The following is an 18,010-nucleotide window of genomic DNA, read 5'->3' as shown; positions in this document are numbered from 1 at the left end:
ACATACAAGGAAAACTGTAATTAAAGTAACACTGTTGTGGCACGTGCTCACGAGACAAGCAGAAATACTGGCAAAATGATTGTGATTGTAATAATTAGGAACCTTTTTTATTTAAGAGCAGCCACTTCAGATGACTTGGCATCTTTGGTTTAATTTTAGTAAGAGTTGTAGGTTATATGAAAATGAGCCAAAGCACTGTGCGGGACTGAATAGATTACTGATTAGATGGATGATATTCTACATCTCAGGAAAAGACTCTAAATTGCTGCTGGTTCCTTTAATCATCAGATCAGTCAGCTGTACTGATGAGTGGACTGTGCCAGCAGAGGATTATGATGAAAAGTTTGCACAGTGACGCATTAAAACAAGTGTAACTCCTTCCCTCTCTTAACTCTCTTCATGTCCTTCCTGTCCCTGCAGCTGTTTGTCATCGACAACGGAGCTGACGACTGGCGCATCGCCATGACGATGGAGAGGGTTCTGCTGATCGCTCTGGAGCTGCTGGTGTCCGCGGTGCATCCAGTGCCCGGGGACTTTAAGTTTCAGTGGCGGGCGCGGCTGGCCTTCTCGTATGCGCCGTCACAGGCCGAGGCTGACCTGGACATGGTGCTGAGCGTGCCCATGTTCCTGCGCCTCTACCTCATCGCCAGAGTCATGCTTTTGCACAGCAAACTCTTCACCGACGCCTCCTCCAGGAGTATAGGTGCCCTAAATAAGGTCAGAAGGATTTTGTGCTTGCAGGTGTGTGTATGTGCAGTATGCCTTCAAGAATGTGGTGGCCAAAGCTTTAGCCAGGAATAGGTGTGGGAGTTGTAAATGTATTAAGGTCAAGAGCTCTCTCCTCTGAATTAAATCTGTGTCCACATGGTCCTTTTCATTCCTGGCCTCTATCTCTCTAACTATCTCAAGTCCTTTCCTTCTGCTCTGTCCTTCTAGTCACCCTGTTTCTTTTCATCTACCAGCTCAAACCCCCTTCCTCTCCTTTTGTTATCACTGTGCATAGAGACTTAGATCTAAGCTGTGGTGCATCTTTCATAATACAATATGATATGGGAGCGTGAAATGGGAACAAGATATTGCATAGGGCTCAAATGGGGCATGACAAGAAAGGACGACGACTCGAACGAGATTGCAATACAAGTGCAGAGAAATGTGTACAAGCCATGCAATAAATGATTGGTGCCAGGTTTGTAATGACTTTAAACGATGAACATTATTGTAAAGTCAGGAAGTAGAGATGTAGCGTGAGGAGGAAATATGCAAACTAGTAGGACAGGAGGAGCAGGAGAGATGGAGTAGATTTTGGATGAGTAATTTAGCAGGTTGCGAGTGTATCTGCGATGGCACTAGTTTGACCCTCCGGCTACAGTGATGGGGACGAGAGGTGAAGCTGCCATTGAAGTGCAGCTCTAACATGACAGCTCATTTATCATCTGCTTAACCCTTCCAGGGCTCAACCATTGCTCTCGGATCATCCATCTGCCAGAAGTTGATGACAAACGACCCACAGATAAAAACTAAACCGAAATAGGCCAATTACTCAAAGACACTGTATATCTTGACCCCGAGTCAGAGGGCGAGCCCTGATTTCGACTCCAATTACAGTGGAGATTCTCTGAGTGCTGCCGCTATCAAAAGCTACTCAGAAGACTGATTAGTAAAACATCAAGTCTGTGTGGGGAACGGAATGAGGATTCAGAATTACACAATACTAACCTTGAAAACAATATATACTCCAATGTAATTTATCACCTCCGCTATACTGAGTGTGTGTGTGTGTGTGTGTGTGCTTGTGTGTGTATTGCAGGTGCATTTTAACACACGGTTTGTAATGAAAACCCTCATGACTATCTGCCCCGGGACGGTGCTGCTGGTCTTCAGCATCTCTCTGTGGATCATCGCTGCCTGGACCGTACGAGTGTGCGAGAGGTGAGTAACAAAGCCGGTTGATTTAGGTTGCGTGTGTTTTTTGTTTTTTTAATTGTCAGTGTTTGCATGAGACTGTGGACGTTGATTGGATGAGGAATTCAAATGAGCAGTTCACTTCAATTGGCAGGAAGTATAATCTGGGACATGTGTGCAACATAATCCATCTTTAAGACTTCAGTTTATAAGGCTTTCTCACCAGTTGTACATTTAATTTGATTCAGGCGATAGAGTTGTTACTTCATTTGTCCATTTGTCTCATAAATGAGCAAAGACAACTTTGGTAACACTTTATCTTAACCCTCCCCCCCATTCTGCACACTTGCCCACTGTAATGTAGTTTTAAGCAGATATAAAGACATAAATATTTGATAATATACTTTACATATAAATGAATGATTGATAACACTCTATTACATAGTTGGAATCACAGTACAGTAAATGATAAATTAATATGGGGTTATACTGAAATGATCCAGTCCTTTTACCATCTTTCAGAGAATTTTTCATAGTTTTTTCTGGGGGTTTATGTCCTGAAAGTTTTTCTATATTCACAGGTAGAAGAATACGTGTTGTACTTAAGTACTTAACAGCTGTACCTAATGGTTGTGCAGACTAAACCAGCCAGCTGATACTCAAATAGCTACCGACCTAGCCATCTGACTTTTACCTAGGAACTGTTTCAAATTGTAAATCAAAATGTTCACTTACATTTTGAGATTTATCATGTTACGAGTTATGTAATGTTATTGATGAACCATCAAGAGGAAAGCAAAAAGTGACCATCCCCTTTGATGTGTTTAAACACTTCTGGAGATAATCAAGGAAATATGAGAAAATGTCAGTTGGTTAATCAGCTTGATTAAATGCATCATTGCCTGGCTGCTGGGAAGTCGTTGTTTGGTCTACATCCAAGTGTAATTGGCATTTCCTCTGCTCTCCAAACCAAATTATCGAAGGGAAAAAAAACATATAAAATTCAATTAAACTGCTTCAAACAAGAAAGAATTTCAGAATTTGGAGAATTCAGGCTAGAGAATAGAGAGCTCAGAGCAAATATATCTATCGCTAACATCCGTGGCTAAACTTTATGGGGATTCTTTGTTGAACAGTTTTTTGAGCAAACAACTTTGTTTCAGATCTTCACCAGGTTTGGTTGCTACGGCAACATTGTTGTGCATAGGGCAGGAATGATGGAGGCAAGAGCCGCAGTTATGTGTTATGTTCTGTGTCAGACGAAATTGAAGGACACATGTTTGAGGTTTGACGCCCACATCTGCAGACAGGACCCGTGGGCCAGTTATGTTGTTTTTATTTATTCACATCTTTTTTACTATTGACTGACTTTATCCTCTGAACATGGACGGTATTTCTGTTTAGGTATCATGATGCCCAGGATGTGACCAGTAACTTCCTGGGAGCCATGTGGCTTATCTCCATCACTTTCTTGTCCATCGGCTATGGAGACATGGTTCCTCATACCTACTGTGGCAAAGGAGTCTGTCTGCTTACAGGAATCATGGTCAGTATATTTCCTCTCTCCCCTCTCTTTCTATCTACCTCTCTCTCTCTCTCACTCTCCCTCCCCCTTGGTGCTGTCCTCGCCTCGTTCAAAGGTCAGCAGATTAGAGAGCATGCTGTCATTTGTGAGAGAAATTCTGCCATTTGTGTAATTTGGGCAATCCTCCCTGAATTAGCCTGCATCTGTGCCTCTGTGTGTTTTGGGTGTGTAGGCGTGCAAACAAGAGCACGTTCGTGGTTTGTGTGTGTGTGTGTGTGTGTGTGTGTGTGTGTGTGTGTGTGTGTGTGTGTGTGTGTGTGTGTGTGTGTGTGTGTGTGTGTGTGTGTGTGTGTGTGTGTGTGTGCATGCATGCGTGCGTGCGTGTTATTCCCATGTCTGTCCTCATTGCATAATGAAGGTCCCACCTTTCAGTGTGCCATGTCCTCCCACTCTTTCTCTCTCTCTCTCTCTCTCTCTCTTTCGTTTTCTTTATGTACCACTATCTACCTCTCCCTTGTTGTGTCTTTCATTCTATTTATCCCTCCATCTCTCTTTTCCTCTCTGTCCATCTCTCCTTCCCGGAGGCCATGTGTTTATTTCTATCTACCGTCCATCTGTTAGTATGAGTGTTTAAGCTGCCGACTGCTCCTATATTTGCTTCACTTCACAGGTGTCCTTCCCTCCTCAAACTATTTCTTTCTCTCTGCCATTCTCGCTTCTTTCTTTGTCTCATTTCCTGCTCTGTTTTGTCTACTGGCATTTTCCCTCTTCATCTCTAGCTTGATTTTGTGTAAAGGAATAAGATTTTGGAAATTGATCCAGTTGGTCATCTCATTTAGTAATTGTAATGTAGACACTACTCATCTTTTCCCATGCAATCACTGTAAAATACACTTTTCTGAATGATTCAAGGAAATTAGTGTCTTTTTTGAATGCCAGATCATTGGAATTTCTTAATAGCTCTACAGCTAAATGTCAAGTTATCTCAAATTAAATGTGATAATAAACAATGGTGGCTTTTGTTGATTTTGTAAGGTCAGGAAAGACAAAAATAGGACTAAAAATATAATGTTGATATGTTACCTGGGAATACTTTTCTCATAGGACACAATGTGCCACATGTTTTACATTGCCAAAGGGGAGAGCACAGTGAGTAATAGTAGAGTCTGTACAGCTAAAGAGCTGCGCAGTGTGCTCACCTTTGTTTTTGGATAATGTAGTTTTTAAAACAAATTATGTAAAAAGATTACTTTTCTGAATTACAGACTCATGTAATGCATCAAGTACTACATCATCAATGTTTTTTCCAAAAATAGCATTCCTGCAAAAAGATAAGGAAGCCTGGATAAGACATTTAAAATGTCATTTTCATTAACTAAACAATGCCATGGATGCCACGTTTGCCCTTTGCATGTTTTTAAAACCTGAGGGAATAATTGTGCATAAGCTTTTACTCATAGAAAAATCCCAGTAGCAGAGTGTAACATAATGTAACATAAAGGCAATGTGCTCATACAAATGACGAGCACCACTTAACATTTTAAAAAGCACATCTAAACAGTCCTCAGATCAGTCAAGTTACATATTAAGATGGGATGATGTAACCGCTGGCTCAGTTATTATAACAACAGAGCTTTTGAATTGTTTTTGTTTCATCAAGAAGAAGAAGATAATAAGCTGCTAAAATTTGCTTTTTATTACCAATACCATCACTGTGGGTAGCTTCCATTTCCACACTTGCGTACATACCTAGTCCTTTTGCTCTTGAGTGTGTTTTGTGAATGCTCAAGCTTGGCCTTACAATGCAGTTTAATGACTGCTGGATGATGGTTCAAGAAAAATCAAGAGCGTGAATTGGATAGTCCTCAACATAACTCTCTAAAGTCCATGAGTATTTTCCACAGGGAAGACACTTCACTTAATATGCTTACTAGTGTTATTTGGAAATTAATGCACTATTAGTCTTTAACCTTTTATAATGAAAATTTGCTATTTAACATTGTAGTGTAGTGTGCATGACTGGCTGGAATCATCTACTAGGCTCACATAGATGATTTTGTTGTCTGTATTACTCACTACCTACTTCCCCAAAACTCCCAAAAACCTGCATGTGTATTCTTTCATCCTCACAGTGTCGGTCCAACCTCTCTGTATTTGCCAGCTCACCTACTTTTTTTACTTTATAGTCCATTAAATGTGTGAATAAACACACTCATGCACAAAGAAACACACACACACACAGACCCCGATTTGCTGGGTGAATCATCCAATTTGTGCTTTAGAGTACAACTCTTACTATAATGTTAGCACACACACACACACACACACACACACACACACACACACACACACACACACACACACACACACACACACACACACATAACATGGGATGGATACAGAGTGTCCCAAGCCCACTGTTACAGACTGCATCCTCCACACAAACACTGACACAGAGCTTGACATACACTCTTAGTATGACTCCCACACTCACTCTCCTCTACTGTCACACACACACAAACACACTCTTGCTCAAAGTGGTTTATTTTCGTTGATCATCAGAGAAAAGGTGAGGATGCAAGAAAGATGAGGCTTGTGGCAGGGGCAAAGGGGTAAAAGGTGGAGGACAAAAAGCAGGATTTTATTTTTTTTTCATGGTTGAGAATTATTGTAATGAGTTTCTATAGGAGAACTTCTCGCCATCGTTACTATGACAACACATGAAGGCCATCACTGCCCCGAGGCTACCTGGGGGTTTGCCAGGTGTAAGTGTGTATGCGTGTGTTGAAGTGTTGTTGTGGGTGAGTGGATGGTGGCAGGGTGAGAGTTTACCTTACCACCTTCCACAACACGTTTAAATACAGGGAACTATCTGTTGTTCTTGTATGCAGCCAAAAGTGTATGTTGTCTAACTCACAACTCATAGCGAATAATGCAATTCATGTATGCATGTCTTCATTTGCATTCTTATTCTTCTTCATGCATGTTAAAATGCACTCTACTTTAATTCCCTCCAATTAGCATTCATAAGCAGTATATACACATTTATTAAATGGTTTATTCCATACTATAATGTAGTTATATGCATATAAGTAAATTCAGGTATTTGTCAACAACTGCAGTATAACTCCTCCTGTGGACATCATGTACATGTATCAGTGTACATCTTTATTATTTTTGGTTATAAGCCATTTATCATATGTTTACATAATGCCCATAAATGCCATATGGAGGGTCGGGGTTAAAGTAAAGTGTTTTTGTTTTTCTTTCATCTACTACAGCCTCTTGATATATTGTAGTTCGGGATGGGTCATCTGGTTAGAGAGATTAGCTGCCATTTCAGACCTATTTTGCGCTTTTGTCTGACTCTAAGTGCTTGCATTGTGCACACTAATTGAGCAAAGTAAATGTCACATTTTCTGTGTCTGTTGAACATCTTCTCCTTATTCCTCTATTCGTTCCTGCTGACCTGTTTCAGAAACTATTTTCCCCTTCTCCTGCATGAAGCTAAAGCGATGCAGTTTTTACCTGGAAGTGTGTTGATGTTACACAGACACACAGATGGGTGATTCCCCCTTTTTTTCTGACAGCTACATCGATGGCTGCGCTGTAGTGGAGGAAGCGAGGGAAACACCCAGGCGTATGAAACAAATCACAGCAGCGCAGCCATCATCAGCCGTGTCACTATGTGGAGATTGCACAGGGAACCCTGCTGAAATCAAATGGATGCAGGCATATACACAAACAAACTCTCATACATACACAGACACACACACACACACACGTGCACACTCTTCCATGCACATACACACATAGCCTGCCTTGACAGACTAATCAGCACCCCACTGTTTCTGACCGAGGAGGACAATTTTGAACACACACAAAAACACACACACACACACACACACACACACACACACAGTTGGAAATGTGCACACTCGCACTGCACTTGTACATGCTGTACTGTAGCAATTTTGTAGAAGGTTCTTTTACCTAAAGCACAGACATGTATGAATGCTCTAAGGGTTTTCCATCGGCTCTCATCATATTTTATTCATAGTTTTTGAATAAACACAAATAGAGTGGATGAGTGTATAGACGTGGGCACTAATGCCTGTTTGTGCGTTACATTTTTACTGAACCCAGCCAAAGTTATTTTTGGCGAACCTGTCTTATCGTTCAAGAGTGTGCGCGATGAAGTCTTGGCTATTTCCTACACGCTTCAAAATGTTGCATGCTCCCTCGCTCTCACTCTCCAACTCACTATGTTATATCTCTTTTATTCTCCCTCTCTCTCCCACTGTGAGACTCACACACTCACAAGCAGGAAGGAAGAGCACTCATACATTTTCATTAAACACTCTTAATCTTAATTCATTACTTATCAGGAGATATGTGACCTCATTAACATTGCCTTCTTCTCCATCTTTCTCTCCTCCTATCCTGTGCACACACCCTCGCCTCCAGCATTCATCCCTCTCTCCAACTGGTCCCTCCGTGTTTCCTTCCTTCCCCATTTATATTTACTCATAGCTCTTCACTGTCTTTATCTTTTCTTCCCTTCTCCGTTTTTTTTCTCTCGGTGCCTGCCCCTTCAGAGGAACCTGTGAGCACTCAACAGCCCCATTGAAAACAGTGTCTAATCTGAAAGTTAATTAAGTCTGTCTTCCTCCCCGTGTTCCTGCTCCTCTTCTCCTCTCAAGCATGTCTTTCTGGTTGAGAGACTGCTGTCACTCTCTCTCAAATGCATTTGCCATATGTCCCATGTGGGCCGAGCTGGAATACAGACAAACCAGTCTGTGTTTTACACTTTTACACTTCCTGCAGGCCTCGAACCTCCGGTGACAAGAGAAGACTGACACCATGTAATTCGAATTGACAGCATCTAATTAAATGAAATTTGGTGGTGTCAATCTTTGAAGTGTTTTTTTTTTTCATCTATAAGGGGCATATTTTTCAGCTACATATAGAGGCGATATAGAAGGGATCTCACACCAGATGGATTGGAAGTGAAAATAGACTTGGCTTGCCTCTCGACATGAGGAAATGTGGATCTGGAACAGAGCTATCCCTCTTAATCCTCTCCTCTCTCCCATTCACTTCTCCTTCTGTCGTGCGGCTCCCTTCCTCATATTTGTCCTCGCTCCCTTCAATCATCTGGGCTAATTCCCTGGCCAAAAAGCCACCGATTTACCAATTCCTCCTCTTTACTGACTGACTCAGTGCTCTGTTTTCTCCTCCTCCTCCTCCTCCTCCTCCTCCTCCCCCCCTGCCTCTTCTCTCTCAGGGTGCAGGCTGTACGGCTCTGGTGGTTGCCGTGGTAGCCAGGAAGCTGGAGCTGACCAAGGCCGAGAAACACGTACACAACTTTATGATGGACACGCAACTCACCAAGAGGGTGTGTAGGCTTGTGTGGTATCGCTGGTGTGAATGAGTGTGTCTTGCATAAATAAAACAAAACTATAATTTTGAAAAGAAAGCATATATTTTCTTCATGCACTGTGGTGGAATAGAACTGTAATTTAGAAAAGTACAGTTTGTATGTGTTATTGTCCTTTTGGGTGATGTTTTACTATATTTTCAGATTACTTTGGGGTTGAAGACAAGGTGGTTGAAAGCTCTGCAAAACGGCTTGTCATTTCACTGCCCCTCCTTCACCATCCCCAACTTCTACATCACACTATCACCCTGTATTGTTGTGACAAACTGCCATGTTATTTGAGTGAAGGCAATAAAAGGTCATCTCTTTCTCACCCTCTCTGTTCTGCTCTCTCACTTACCGTCTCTCTCTTTCTTTCCATCTCCGATACTTTTCCTCCCACATGGCCATCCCTCCGCCCAACTGCCTCCCCTCTCCTCTGACATTTGTCTCTCTTTCAGTAAAACCCTTTTTCCTTTCTCTCTTTCTCTCTATCTATCACCGTCTCTCCTCTCCTCCCTCCTTTGCCCTCTAGTTCCCTTCGTCCTTTCCCCCTTCATGCTTCCTTCTCTCCATCTCTCACTCCCTCCCTCCTCCCTCCTCCAGTCCTTTTCAATTTTTCATACAGTTGAAAGACCCAAGTTTTAAAAATAGCTCCCATATCAAATATGTAGGGTACATTATGGCAGCAGGGTATCTGGGTGACTGAATGGTGTAGGGTGATCAATAATTTCATCTTAGATAAAATATCGACAGAGCAGTCAAATGGACTCTCTGTTGGAGCCGGGCTCTCACCTCATCTTCCTGTAGACTCTGTCCAGGTCAGCCGGTCTGTTTTCACAAGATGATTAACACCTTGAACTGTCTATGTGTGTGTGTGTGTGTGTGTGTGTGTGTGTGTGTGTGTGTGTGTGTGTGTGTGTGTGTGTGTGTGTGTGTGTGTGAGAGAGAGAGAGAGAGAGAGAGAGAGAGAGACAGAGAGTTTCTGTATGTAGATTATTTACAATCTTGAATTCAGCTGACCACCTAAAGCAGTTGTTCCCAACCTGTGTCTGATGAATGCTTTTTAAACTGGATGTTATTTAACATGATTAATTATATAAAAGTGGATATTGTTCTAATATTTTTATATACAATACACACTGATCTTGGAATTGTCATATTTAGACTTTGTCTCTTTCTAAAGTCTTCTTTAAAACTCCATTTGACTTGGATATCTCAACAACCTCAGCTGTACTTGTTTTGTGCAAGTGTAAACCCAACGTCACAAATTGGTTTGTGGAGTATCGCTTTGAAGCCTCGAGTCTGGCATTATAGTCATTGCCATTGTTGTTTTTTCAGAGCCAACGGCAGTGACGTACTCTACATGAGTTGCACTCATGGGCAGCGCAGTTTTGACTCATCCGTGGCAGGAAACAATGGAAGGTCTCACATGCAGTGACACAATAAATGACCATAAATGGGATCATAATTTACTAAATGAACTTGAAACTAGCAATCAAGACCATAAACTCATTCAGAAACTGTTTACTGAGCTAATAAATCAAGTCAGAAGTAGGGTCATTTTTTCATAAAACTCAATACTATCAGACTTTTTTGGAGCCCAAATTATGCCTACTTGACATCAGCATGTTAGCATAGTCATTGAGATTAAACTAGTATGCTCATGTTAGAGCTTAGCTCAAAGCATGGCTGTAGGCTGTTACTTTGGTAAGTTTGGTCAAGTTTGTATTCATTCACAGCCTATTTATATCGTTATGGAAACTCACATTTATACTAACTGTGGTAGATAACTGCACAATAATTCATTTATCCATTAGTTTTAGAAATTTCAACTTCCCCGCGTGTCTTCTGCAGTCGTGTTCTAATAGCCGGTTATTGTGACTGTAAATATACTAAAGACTGAGGTCTCGTCTACATGTATAGCAGATATTTAAAATATACACTACCAGTCAAAAGTTTGGACACACGTTCTCATTTAATGGTTTTTCTTTATTTTCATGACTATTTACATTGTAGATTCTCACTGAAGGCATCAAAACTATGAATGAACACATATGGAATTATGTAGTAAACAAAAAAGTGTGAAATAACTCAAAACATGTTTTATATTTTAGATTCTTCAAAATAGCCACCCTTTGCTTTGATTACTGCTTTGCACACTCTTGGCATTCTCTTGATGAGCTTCATGAGGTAGTCACCTGAAATGGTTTTCCAACACTCTTGAAGGAGTTCCCAGAGATGCTGAGCACTTGTTGGCCCTTTTGCCTTCACTCTGCAGTCCATCTCATCCCAAACCATCTCGATTGGGTTTAGGTCAGGTGACTGTGGAGGCCAGATCATCTGGTGCAGCACTCCATCACTCTCCTTCTTGGTCAAATAGCCCTTACACAGCCTGGAGGTGTGTTTGGGGTCGTCGTCCTGTTGAAAAATAAATGATGGTCCAACTAAACGCAAACCGGATGGAATGGCATGATGCTGCAGGATGCTGTGGTAGCCATGCTGGTTCAGTGTGCCTTCAATTTTGAATAAATCCACAACATTGTCACCAGCAAAGCACCCCCACACCATCACACCTCCCATGCTTCACGGTGGGAACCATGCATGTAGAGACCATCCGTTCACCTTTTCTGCATCGCACAAAGACACGGCACGTGGAACCAAAGATCTCAAATTTGGACTCATCAGACCAAAGCACAGATTTCCACTGGTCTAATGTCCATTCCTTGTGTTTCTTGGCCCAAACAAATCTCTTCTGCTTGTTGCTTTTCCTTACTAGTGTTTTTTTAGCGGCTATTTGACCATAAAGGCCTGATTCGCGCAGTCTCCTCTGAACAGTTGATGTAGAGATGTGTCTGCTACTAGAACTCTGTGTGGTATTCATCTGGGCTCTAATCTGAGGTGCTGTTAACTTGCGATTTCTAAGGCTGGTGACTCAGATGAACTTATCCTCAGCAGCAGAGGTGACTCTTGGTCTTCCTTTCCTGGGGCGGTCCTCGTGTGAGCCAGTTTCGTCATAGCGCTTGATGGTTTTTGCGACTGCACTTGGGGACACATTCAAAGTTTTTGCAATTTTCCAGACTGACTGACCTTCAGTTCTTAAAATAATGATGGACTGTCGTTTCTCTTTACTTAGCTGATTCGTTCTTGTCATAATATGAATTCTAACAGTTGTCAAATAGGGCTGTCAGCTGTGTACCAACCTGACTTCTGCACAACACAACTGATGGTCCCAACCCCATTAAGAAGGCAAGAAATTGCACAAATGAACCCTGACAAAGCACACCTGTGAAGTGAAAACCATTTCAGGTGACTACATCATGAAGCTCATTGAGAGAAGGCCAAGGGTTTGCAGCGCTGTCAACAAAGCAAAGGGTGGCTACTTTGAGGAATCTAAAATATGAAACATATTTAGAGTTATTTCACACTTTTTTGTTTACTACATAATTCCATATGTGTTCATTCATAGTTTTGATGCCTTCAGTGAGAATCTACAATGTAAATAGTCATGAAAATAAAGAAAAAACATTAAATGAGAAGGTGTGTCCAAACTTTTGACTGGTAGTGTATTTCACCACAGAACCTTTGTTTTATAAAATATCTCCGTCTACATATGAATGCAAAAAAGCTTTCAAACAAACACACCTGCCCAGTAGATGGCAATAAAGTCTACCTCAATGATACATCAAATGCCAGACCGGGTTCTGAGCATGCGTAGTGAGCCTTTTAGCCGGTAGTAAGTTAAAAACACAAGCAATAGTAGCTAATTATTTATTTATCTATAGTTTTTTGTCAGGTATTTCTTCACACACACACACACACACACACACACACACACACACACACACACACACACACAGTGCTAGAGGCTAGAGGAAGAGTTTGTTGTCAACAATATCCATATTCGTGTGGACAAGGCCTCAGCCTAACACTAATTTGTAATCCTTTGTTTCTTTTGCTGTTAAACTCATGTCAAATAATAATTCATTTTTCAAATTAGTCTTGTGTTTCTGAAGTTTTTAATTTCTAAATGGAAAATAATATTTTTGGTACCTTTTACAAGCTATTACATGCCATTCATTCCAGAAATATAAATAAAACTGATGCTGATCAGCCTTTAGCTAAAGACATACATTTTAAAGTGAATGCCCTCCTCAATCCAGTAAATCACAATCTTAACAAAGGCAGTCATTGGGTAAGGGAGGTGCTATATTGCAGTTTCATTCAACTCAATACAGCATGCTGCTTGGTGACATTTCCCTCAAAGGGTCTTCGGTTTATGCAGTGGTAATTGTCTCCGGCCTTTATTACTGAGAGACCACTGATTGAAGCTGTTGTATGCACATTGATTTACATGGCTGGGGCCATTCTCTGCCATATCATCGTAACAAGAGAATACAGTCACTCAAGGCTTTATAATGAATAATGCAACGATAGACTCTACATCCTGCCTTCATCATATGTGAATACACAAATAGATTCAAAAGCACACACACTTTCTACATCAGTGAAATGGTCTTTCCGTCCCTTTGAAGGATTAACAAGAATGTCATTTAAATGCCAATCAGTGAAGCTCTTGGCTAGTAGACTGTGTTGCTGGTAATATCTCTGTTTGATGTTGTCGTCTTTATCTTTATTTACACGTGTTGGGTGTGGTTGTCCACCAGTACTTAAATGTTACAGAGCTAAAGCCCTTAAACTGCAAGCCAAGTAACTTCTACACAACAAAGTAAAATAAACTTTTCCTTAGACGTATGTATACCTCACAGATCATTTCAGTTCAAATGTGTGTGGTATTTTTGACACTTTCTGACACATACTTCAAAATATTTTCACCTTCTATCATATGAGTGTTCTCTGCTTTCATCCTCAGATCAGAGTTTTAGACGCTGCCGACAGGACTGAAGTAGAAATCTTGATATCTCGTGTGGCGCAGATTGGGTGCGGAGGACCTAATAACCGTATCAGGGAGGATGATGTGCTTTAAAAACATCATTCAAAGTTCAATGCACAGGGTTAATTTTAATGCAGTGTTCAGTGAACTGAAGTGTTCCTCTTCCTTTGATAGGATTAAAATGGATGTTAATTAAATAACAGTTAACATAGTCCCTAAGTCGACTGTGTGTGTGTGTGTGTGTGTGTGTGTGTGTGTGTGTGTGTGTGTGTGTGTGTGTGTGTGTGTGTGTGTGTTTGTGGTTGTAAGTGCTCATGTTTGATGTCAGGACTTGTTGTCTTGATGTATAGTGTTAAACATCTTTTTAACATTGGTTAATTCAGAGCACCGTCGAAAGTCTGTCTGGTCAGACCTGATCACTCAGAGCGCTCTTGACACTGAAAAAGTCAGTAGAGTGGTGTCTCCTTCCTTTTGATGGCACTACCATGCCACTAACTGAAGCAATAAGTCAATTGACCTTGTGAATATGGCTGACTGAGTACGTTTCTGAGGTCAGTGTTTTTATTTCGAGCTTTTTAAGTCTCGATGGAAAGTTAAAAACGTCAGGTCTTTCTATAAATTTGTACTCCGAATGTGTGTTCTGCCTCCACTCTGGGCCATTGGTTAATTCAGAGCACTTTCAGAAGTCCCTGTGGCATATTCAGAGCTTCGCCCTCTCTGAATATTCAGAGTACACTCTGGGCTCTGGCCAAGGAGGAGGTGCTGCAATGCCTTCCAATGTTTATACCACTAGCCAAATGGGAGCAATCTAACCCCGGAAGATTTCAACTAAGCTAGCTTTCAAAAAATGTATTTGATACTCTGTGAATGCATTTACACATCTTTTTTTCCACTCTTTACCAGTTGAACCTGAGTGCGCTGTCTAGATTAATGAAAGGTTCTCTGTCCCCCATTCAGGAGACACAAAACGTATGAAACCAGAGAAAGAAAAATATTATTTTAATTTTATGAAATGTTCTATGAGTCTTCATTGAGTTTTTTGAGCTTCTGTCTTGTGTTTGCGTGCATTCATGGATTTCTGACCCATGTTTGCGTGTCTACTTGTGTGTGTTAGACTTGTCTCTTCCTTTTGTCACCATGTATGTGAGGGGAAGGTCAGAGCAGGTAAGGCCACGTGTTGCCGTGGCACATGGATGAGGTGGGAGGTTGTTGCCAAGGTAATTGGCCTGTTTGTTTATGTTTTCTGCTCTCCTAGAAAACACCATTGTATCTCTAGCACCACAGCACATAATTACTAATTACATACATAGGTCATTAATGCTCTCCTGGGTAAGAAGGGTCAGGAGTCTCAGCTTTTCACAACAAATGAAGTGTCAGAGCCCAGTTTTGTTTTTTGTTTTTTTTGTTTCTGATACCGTATCTAAATATTTGAATCCACGCTTATTTGAAAAATACTTACATTTACTGTAATTACATTTCTAAGCTATTTCTATTTATACTGATTGATTTATACACAATATGTCATCACACACCCAGCATGCTGAAGTGTGGGAACCCCTTGTCTTAACAGATTCCTCTTGTACCTGGCATAAGGTGTGCTGTGTAGGGGAGCAGCCAGAACAGATCTTTGACCCAAACCAGCCATATGGCCCCAACATGGATGCACAAATACAGGCCATATGGTCCAGGAATGGCTGCTGCTGCTGTCGTTTGGTTTCTTGTGGAGTATTCTTAGCGGTTCATGTTGAGTCTTTAATGTTTTTTTTAATGGAGGTGCTGTCTTTGCCTCAGTTTCTATGTTAACTCCCGGGAGGAGAGAGAAAGAAAAATACAGAGGGTGGTGGGGGGAATTAACATACAAACAGCGTGGTATTATCAGTCCCTGTTATTTGCATGTGGAGCAGTTCCCAGGGTTTAAATGGAGGGTGAAGCTTTAGCATCATCTAATTAAACTGCCTTAAGCAGCGCAACAGGCTCCCTCTGCACTGCTGGACAGATGTTGGAAGTTTATGTGAAAACTTCCACGGCAAGCCGGCAAGACAGACACAAGATGCCATCGTTCATCATATTTCACTCAGCCTGCAGTGATTAATCAGATGATGAATAGGATTTGACATATCAATTTACCAATGGACTTGTAGAAGTGAGGGGTATTAAATGCGCTCTTCAGTAACCTGGCCCATGATTAAGACTAGAGAAGCTGTCTTTTGGTCAAATATAATCCAGACAAATGAACTTTATCCTGCCTATCTGTGATGTTTGGTTGCAAATATCCTTTCTAACAGTGTAAGCAGTTGTAATTTTAAATTTTATGTTAAAGCACTATCTAAAAAACACTTTGCAACCATCAATGATGTGGACATTATTGCTGTAGTTGTAGAAATACTGCCAACAGGTCTTTATTTTGATGATGCCTCTTCAGGATCTCTGCAGCTCTGTCAGTGCCTGTCCTTGCTACATGTATGGGAGTTCTGTAATCCTATTGATACACACTGGGAGATGAGACTCAGAGGGAGAAACATGGGATAGTAGGATTTAACTCATACTCCAGCCTTAGATTTACATCCAAATCCCATTTGTGACGGTGTGTGAACTAAACATAAATATTTTTTATCTTGTTGTGTTTATTCACATGAGATATAAGTAACATATCTGGATATCATCAAACAAGCTCTATAAAGGTAAGAATTAATACATTTGTAGTGCTAACTGCCATTAAGAGTGGCTGGTTAGTATGAACCAATCTCCTGGAGGGGTCTTATATAGTATCTATAGCATGTTGGATTAGGTCTTTTTGCTTTGCTTTTCCTCTGTGTCATTGAAAACACATCTGCAAGGCCCAGGGCCTCCTACTCTCTTCATCTGTAGCCAATAGTGTGCATTTGTCTGCATGTGTGTATGTGTAGGCGTGTATGTGTGTGAGCAGTCCTTGACTGCGGTGGATAGGTGCTGATTAGCCAAGCTGCCGGGGTCTTTTGTGCTCCTCAGACGGGGGTATAATTGTTCTTTGTTCAGTGCTCAGCATCTCTTTGAAGTCTCTCATTCAATTTATGTCCTTACAGATTCTCTCTCCCTTCTCCCTTCTCTATGGTATCCACCCGCGCTTTTTGCTGGGTGTCAGACCCCTGTGTTGTAATCACATAGCAACCTATAGGGACATACACTAGATGAAACATACAGGAACATATATGGAAACATATTATGTAACAGAAGCCAGATTCATGTCCAAATCATTGATCTGAAGCCTACACTGACATTTTGAAATGGTATTTTATTCAATTACAGCAATGGCACATTCAGATGCTGCCAACTACAACTGAAGCCTATGTCTGATCAGTAGAGAAAAATAACCATCTTGACCACTGTCTCTGATGGCTTTCCGTAAGAGCATCATTACAGAGGCTGTTTCTCTAATTCGGCAGGGTTGAGGATTGTCTTTGACAGCTAGTTGAAGAGAAACAACTAATGCTGCTATTGTTTGTTTCAGTTGTCGTCATAATTAAAAGGAAGATCACTGGTTTTAATGAACTGCGGTGGTACTGTAGTCAATTACATCCAACCAGCCAAGATAATGCAGCCCATTTGAGCTAGTCTACAATATAATGTGGCATATAGACAGAGAGAGAAGTGTGTGTGTGTGTGTGTGTGTGTGTGTGTGTGTGTGTGTGTGTGTGTGTGTGTGTGTGTGTGTGTGTGTGTGAGGGAGAGACTCCTGTTGGTTCTCATTGCCAAATCTCCCTAAGGAGAGAGCTGTTTATGAAAAGCATTGGCAAGCAAGCCGGTGTGTGTAGAAAGAGACAGAGAGAATGAGGGCAGCCGCTAAGAAGAGAACGATGATTTAGTTTTTTCTTTGCAGGGAGACAATGGAGAATGGTGGGAAAAAGAGAAGGAGAACGGGGCTAGGCAAACCTGTTGCCTGCTTCAGTTGCCAAGGGCTACCTGTTGCTAACAATATGTGTGTGTGTGTGTGTGTGTGTGTGTGTGTGTGTGTGTGTGTGTGTTTATTGTCTGGGAGCAGATAAAGAACGCAGCGGCCAACGTGCTAAGAGAAACCTGGCTCATCTACAAACACACCAAGCTGACGAAGAAGATTGACCACTCCAGGGTCCGCAAACACCAGCGGAAGTTCCTCCAGGCTATACATCAGTGAGACCACACCTTGCACGCACCCACACAACCACGCACACACACTCAGAAACACACATGTGCACACACAAGCACATAACAGTGCATCTGAGCGGCTGAAGCCTTTAAAATCAGCTGTACTTTC

The 18,010-nt window shown here is 41.4% G+C and overlaps 1 protein-coding gene across 5 annotated transcripts in view; it reads left to right on the top strand.

Annotated features, from left to right (window-relative positions):
• Positions 1-18,010, top strand: part of kcnn3 (potassium intermediate/small conductance calcium-activated channel, subfamily N, member 3) — a 52,548-nt gene that overhangs the window by 28,377 nt on the left and 6,161 nt on the right. For 4 of the 5 annotated variants that reach the window (XM_051406324.1, XM_051406323.1, XM_051406322.1 and 1 more), the window contains 5 exons: positions 421-717; positions 1,808-1,929; positions 3,307-3,448; positions 8,715-8,825; positions 17,759-17,886. In XM_051406324.1, the coding sequence (XP_051262284.1) occupies positions 421-717; positions 1,808-1,929; positions 3,307-3,448; positions 8,715-8,825; positions 17,759-17,886 (800 nt within the window). Of the gene's footprint in view, positions 1-420; positions 718-1,807; positions 1,930-3,306; positions 3,449-8,714; positions 8,826-9,011; positions 10,005-17,758; positions 17,887-18,010 lie in introns of those variants that run through there. The other variant, XM_051406325.1, reaches the window with a different exon arrangement.

Source organism: Dicentrarchus labrax, unplaced genomic scaffold (assembly GCF_905237075.1).
Source record: "Dicentrarchus labrax unplaced genomic scaffold, dlabrax2021, whole genome shotgun sequence".
Taxonomy (NCBI): Eukaryota; Metazoa; Chordata; class Actinopteri; family Moronidae; genus Dicentrarchus; species Dicentrarchus labrax.
The sequence above is the reverse complement of the archived record's forward strand: the minus strand, read 5'-3'. Positions and strand labels throughout refer to the sequence as shown.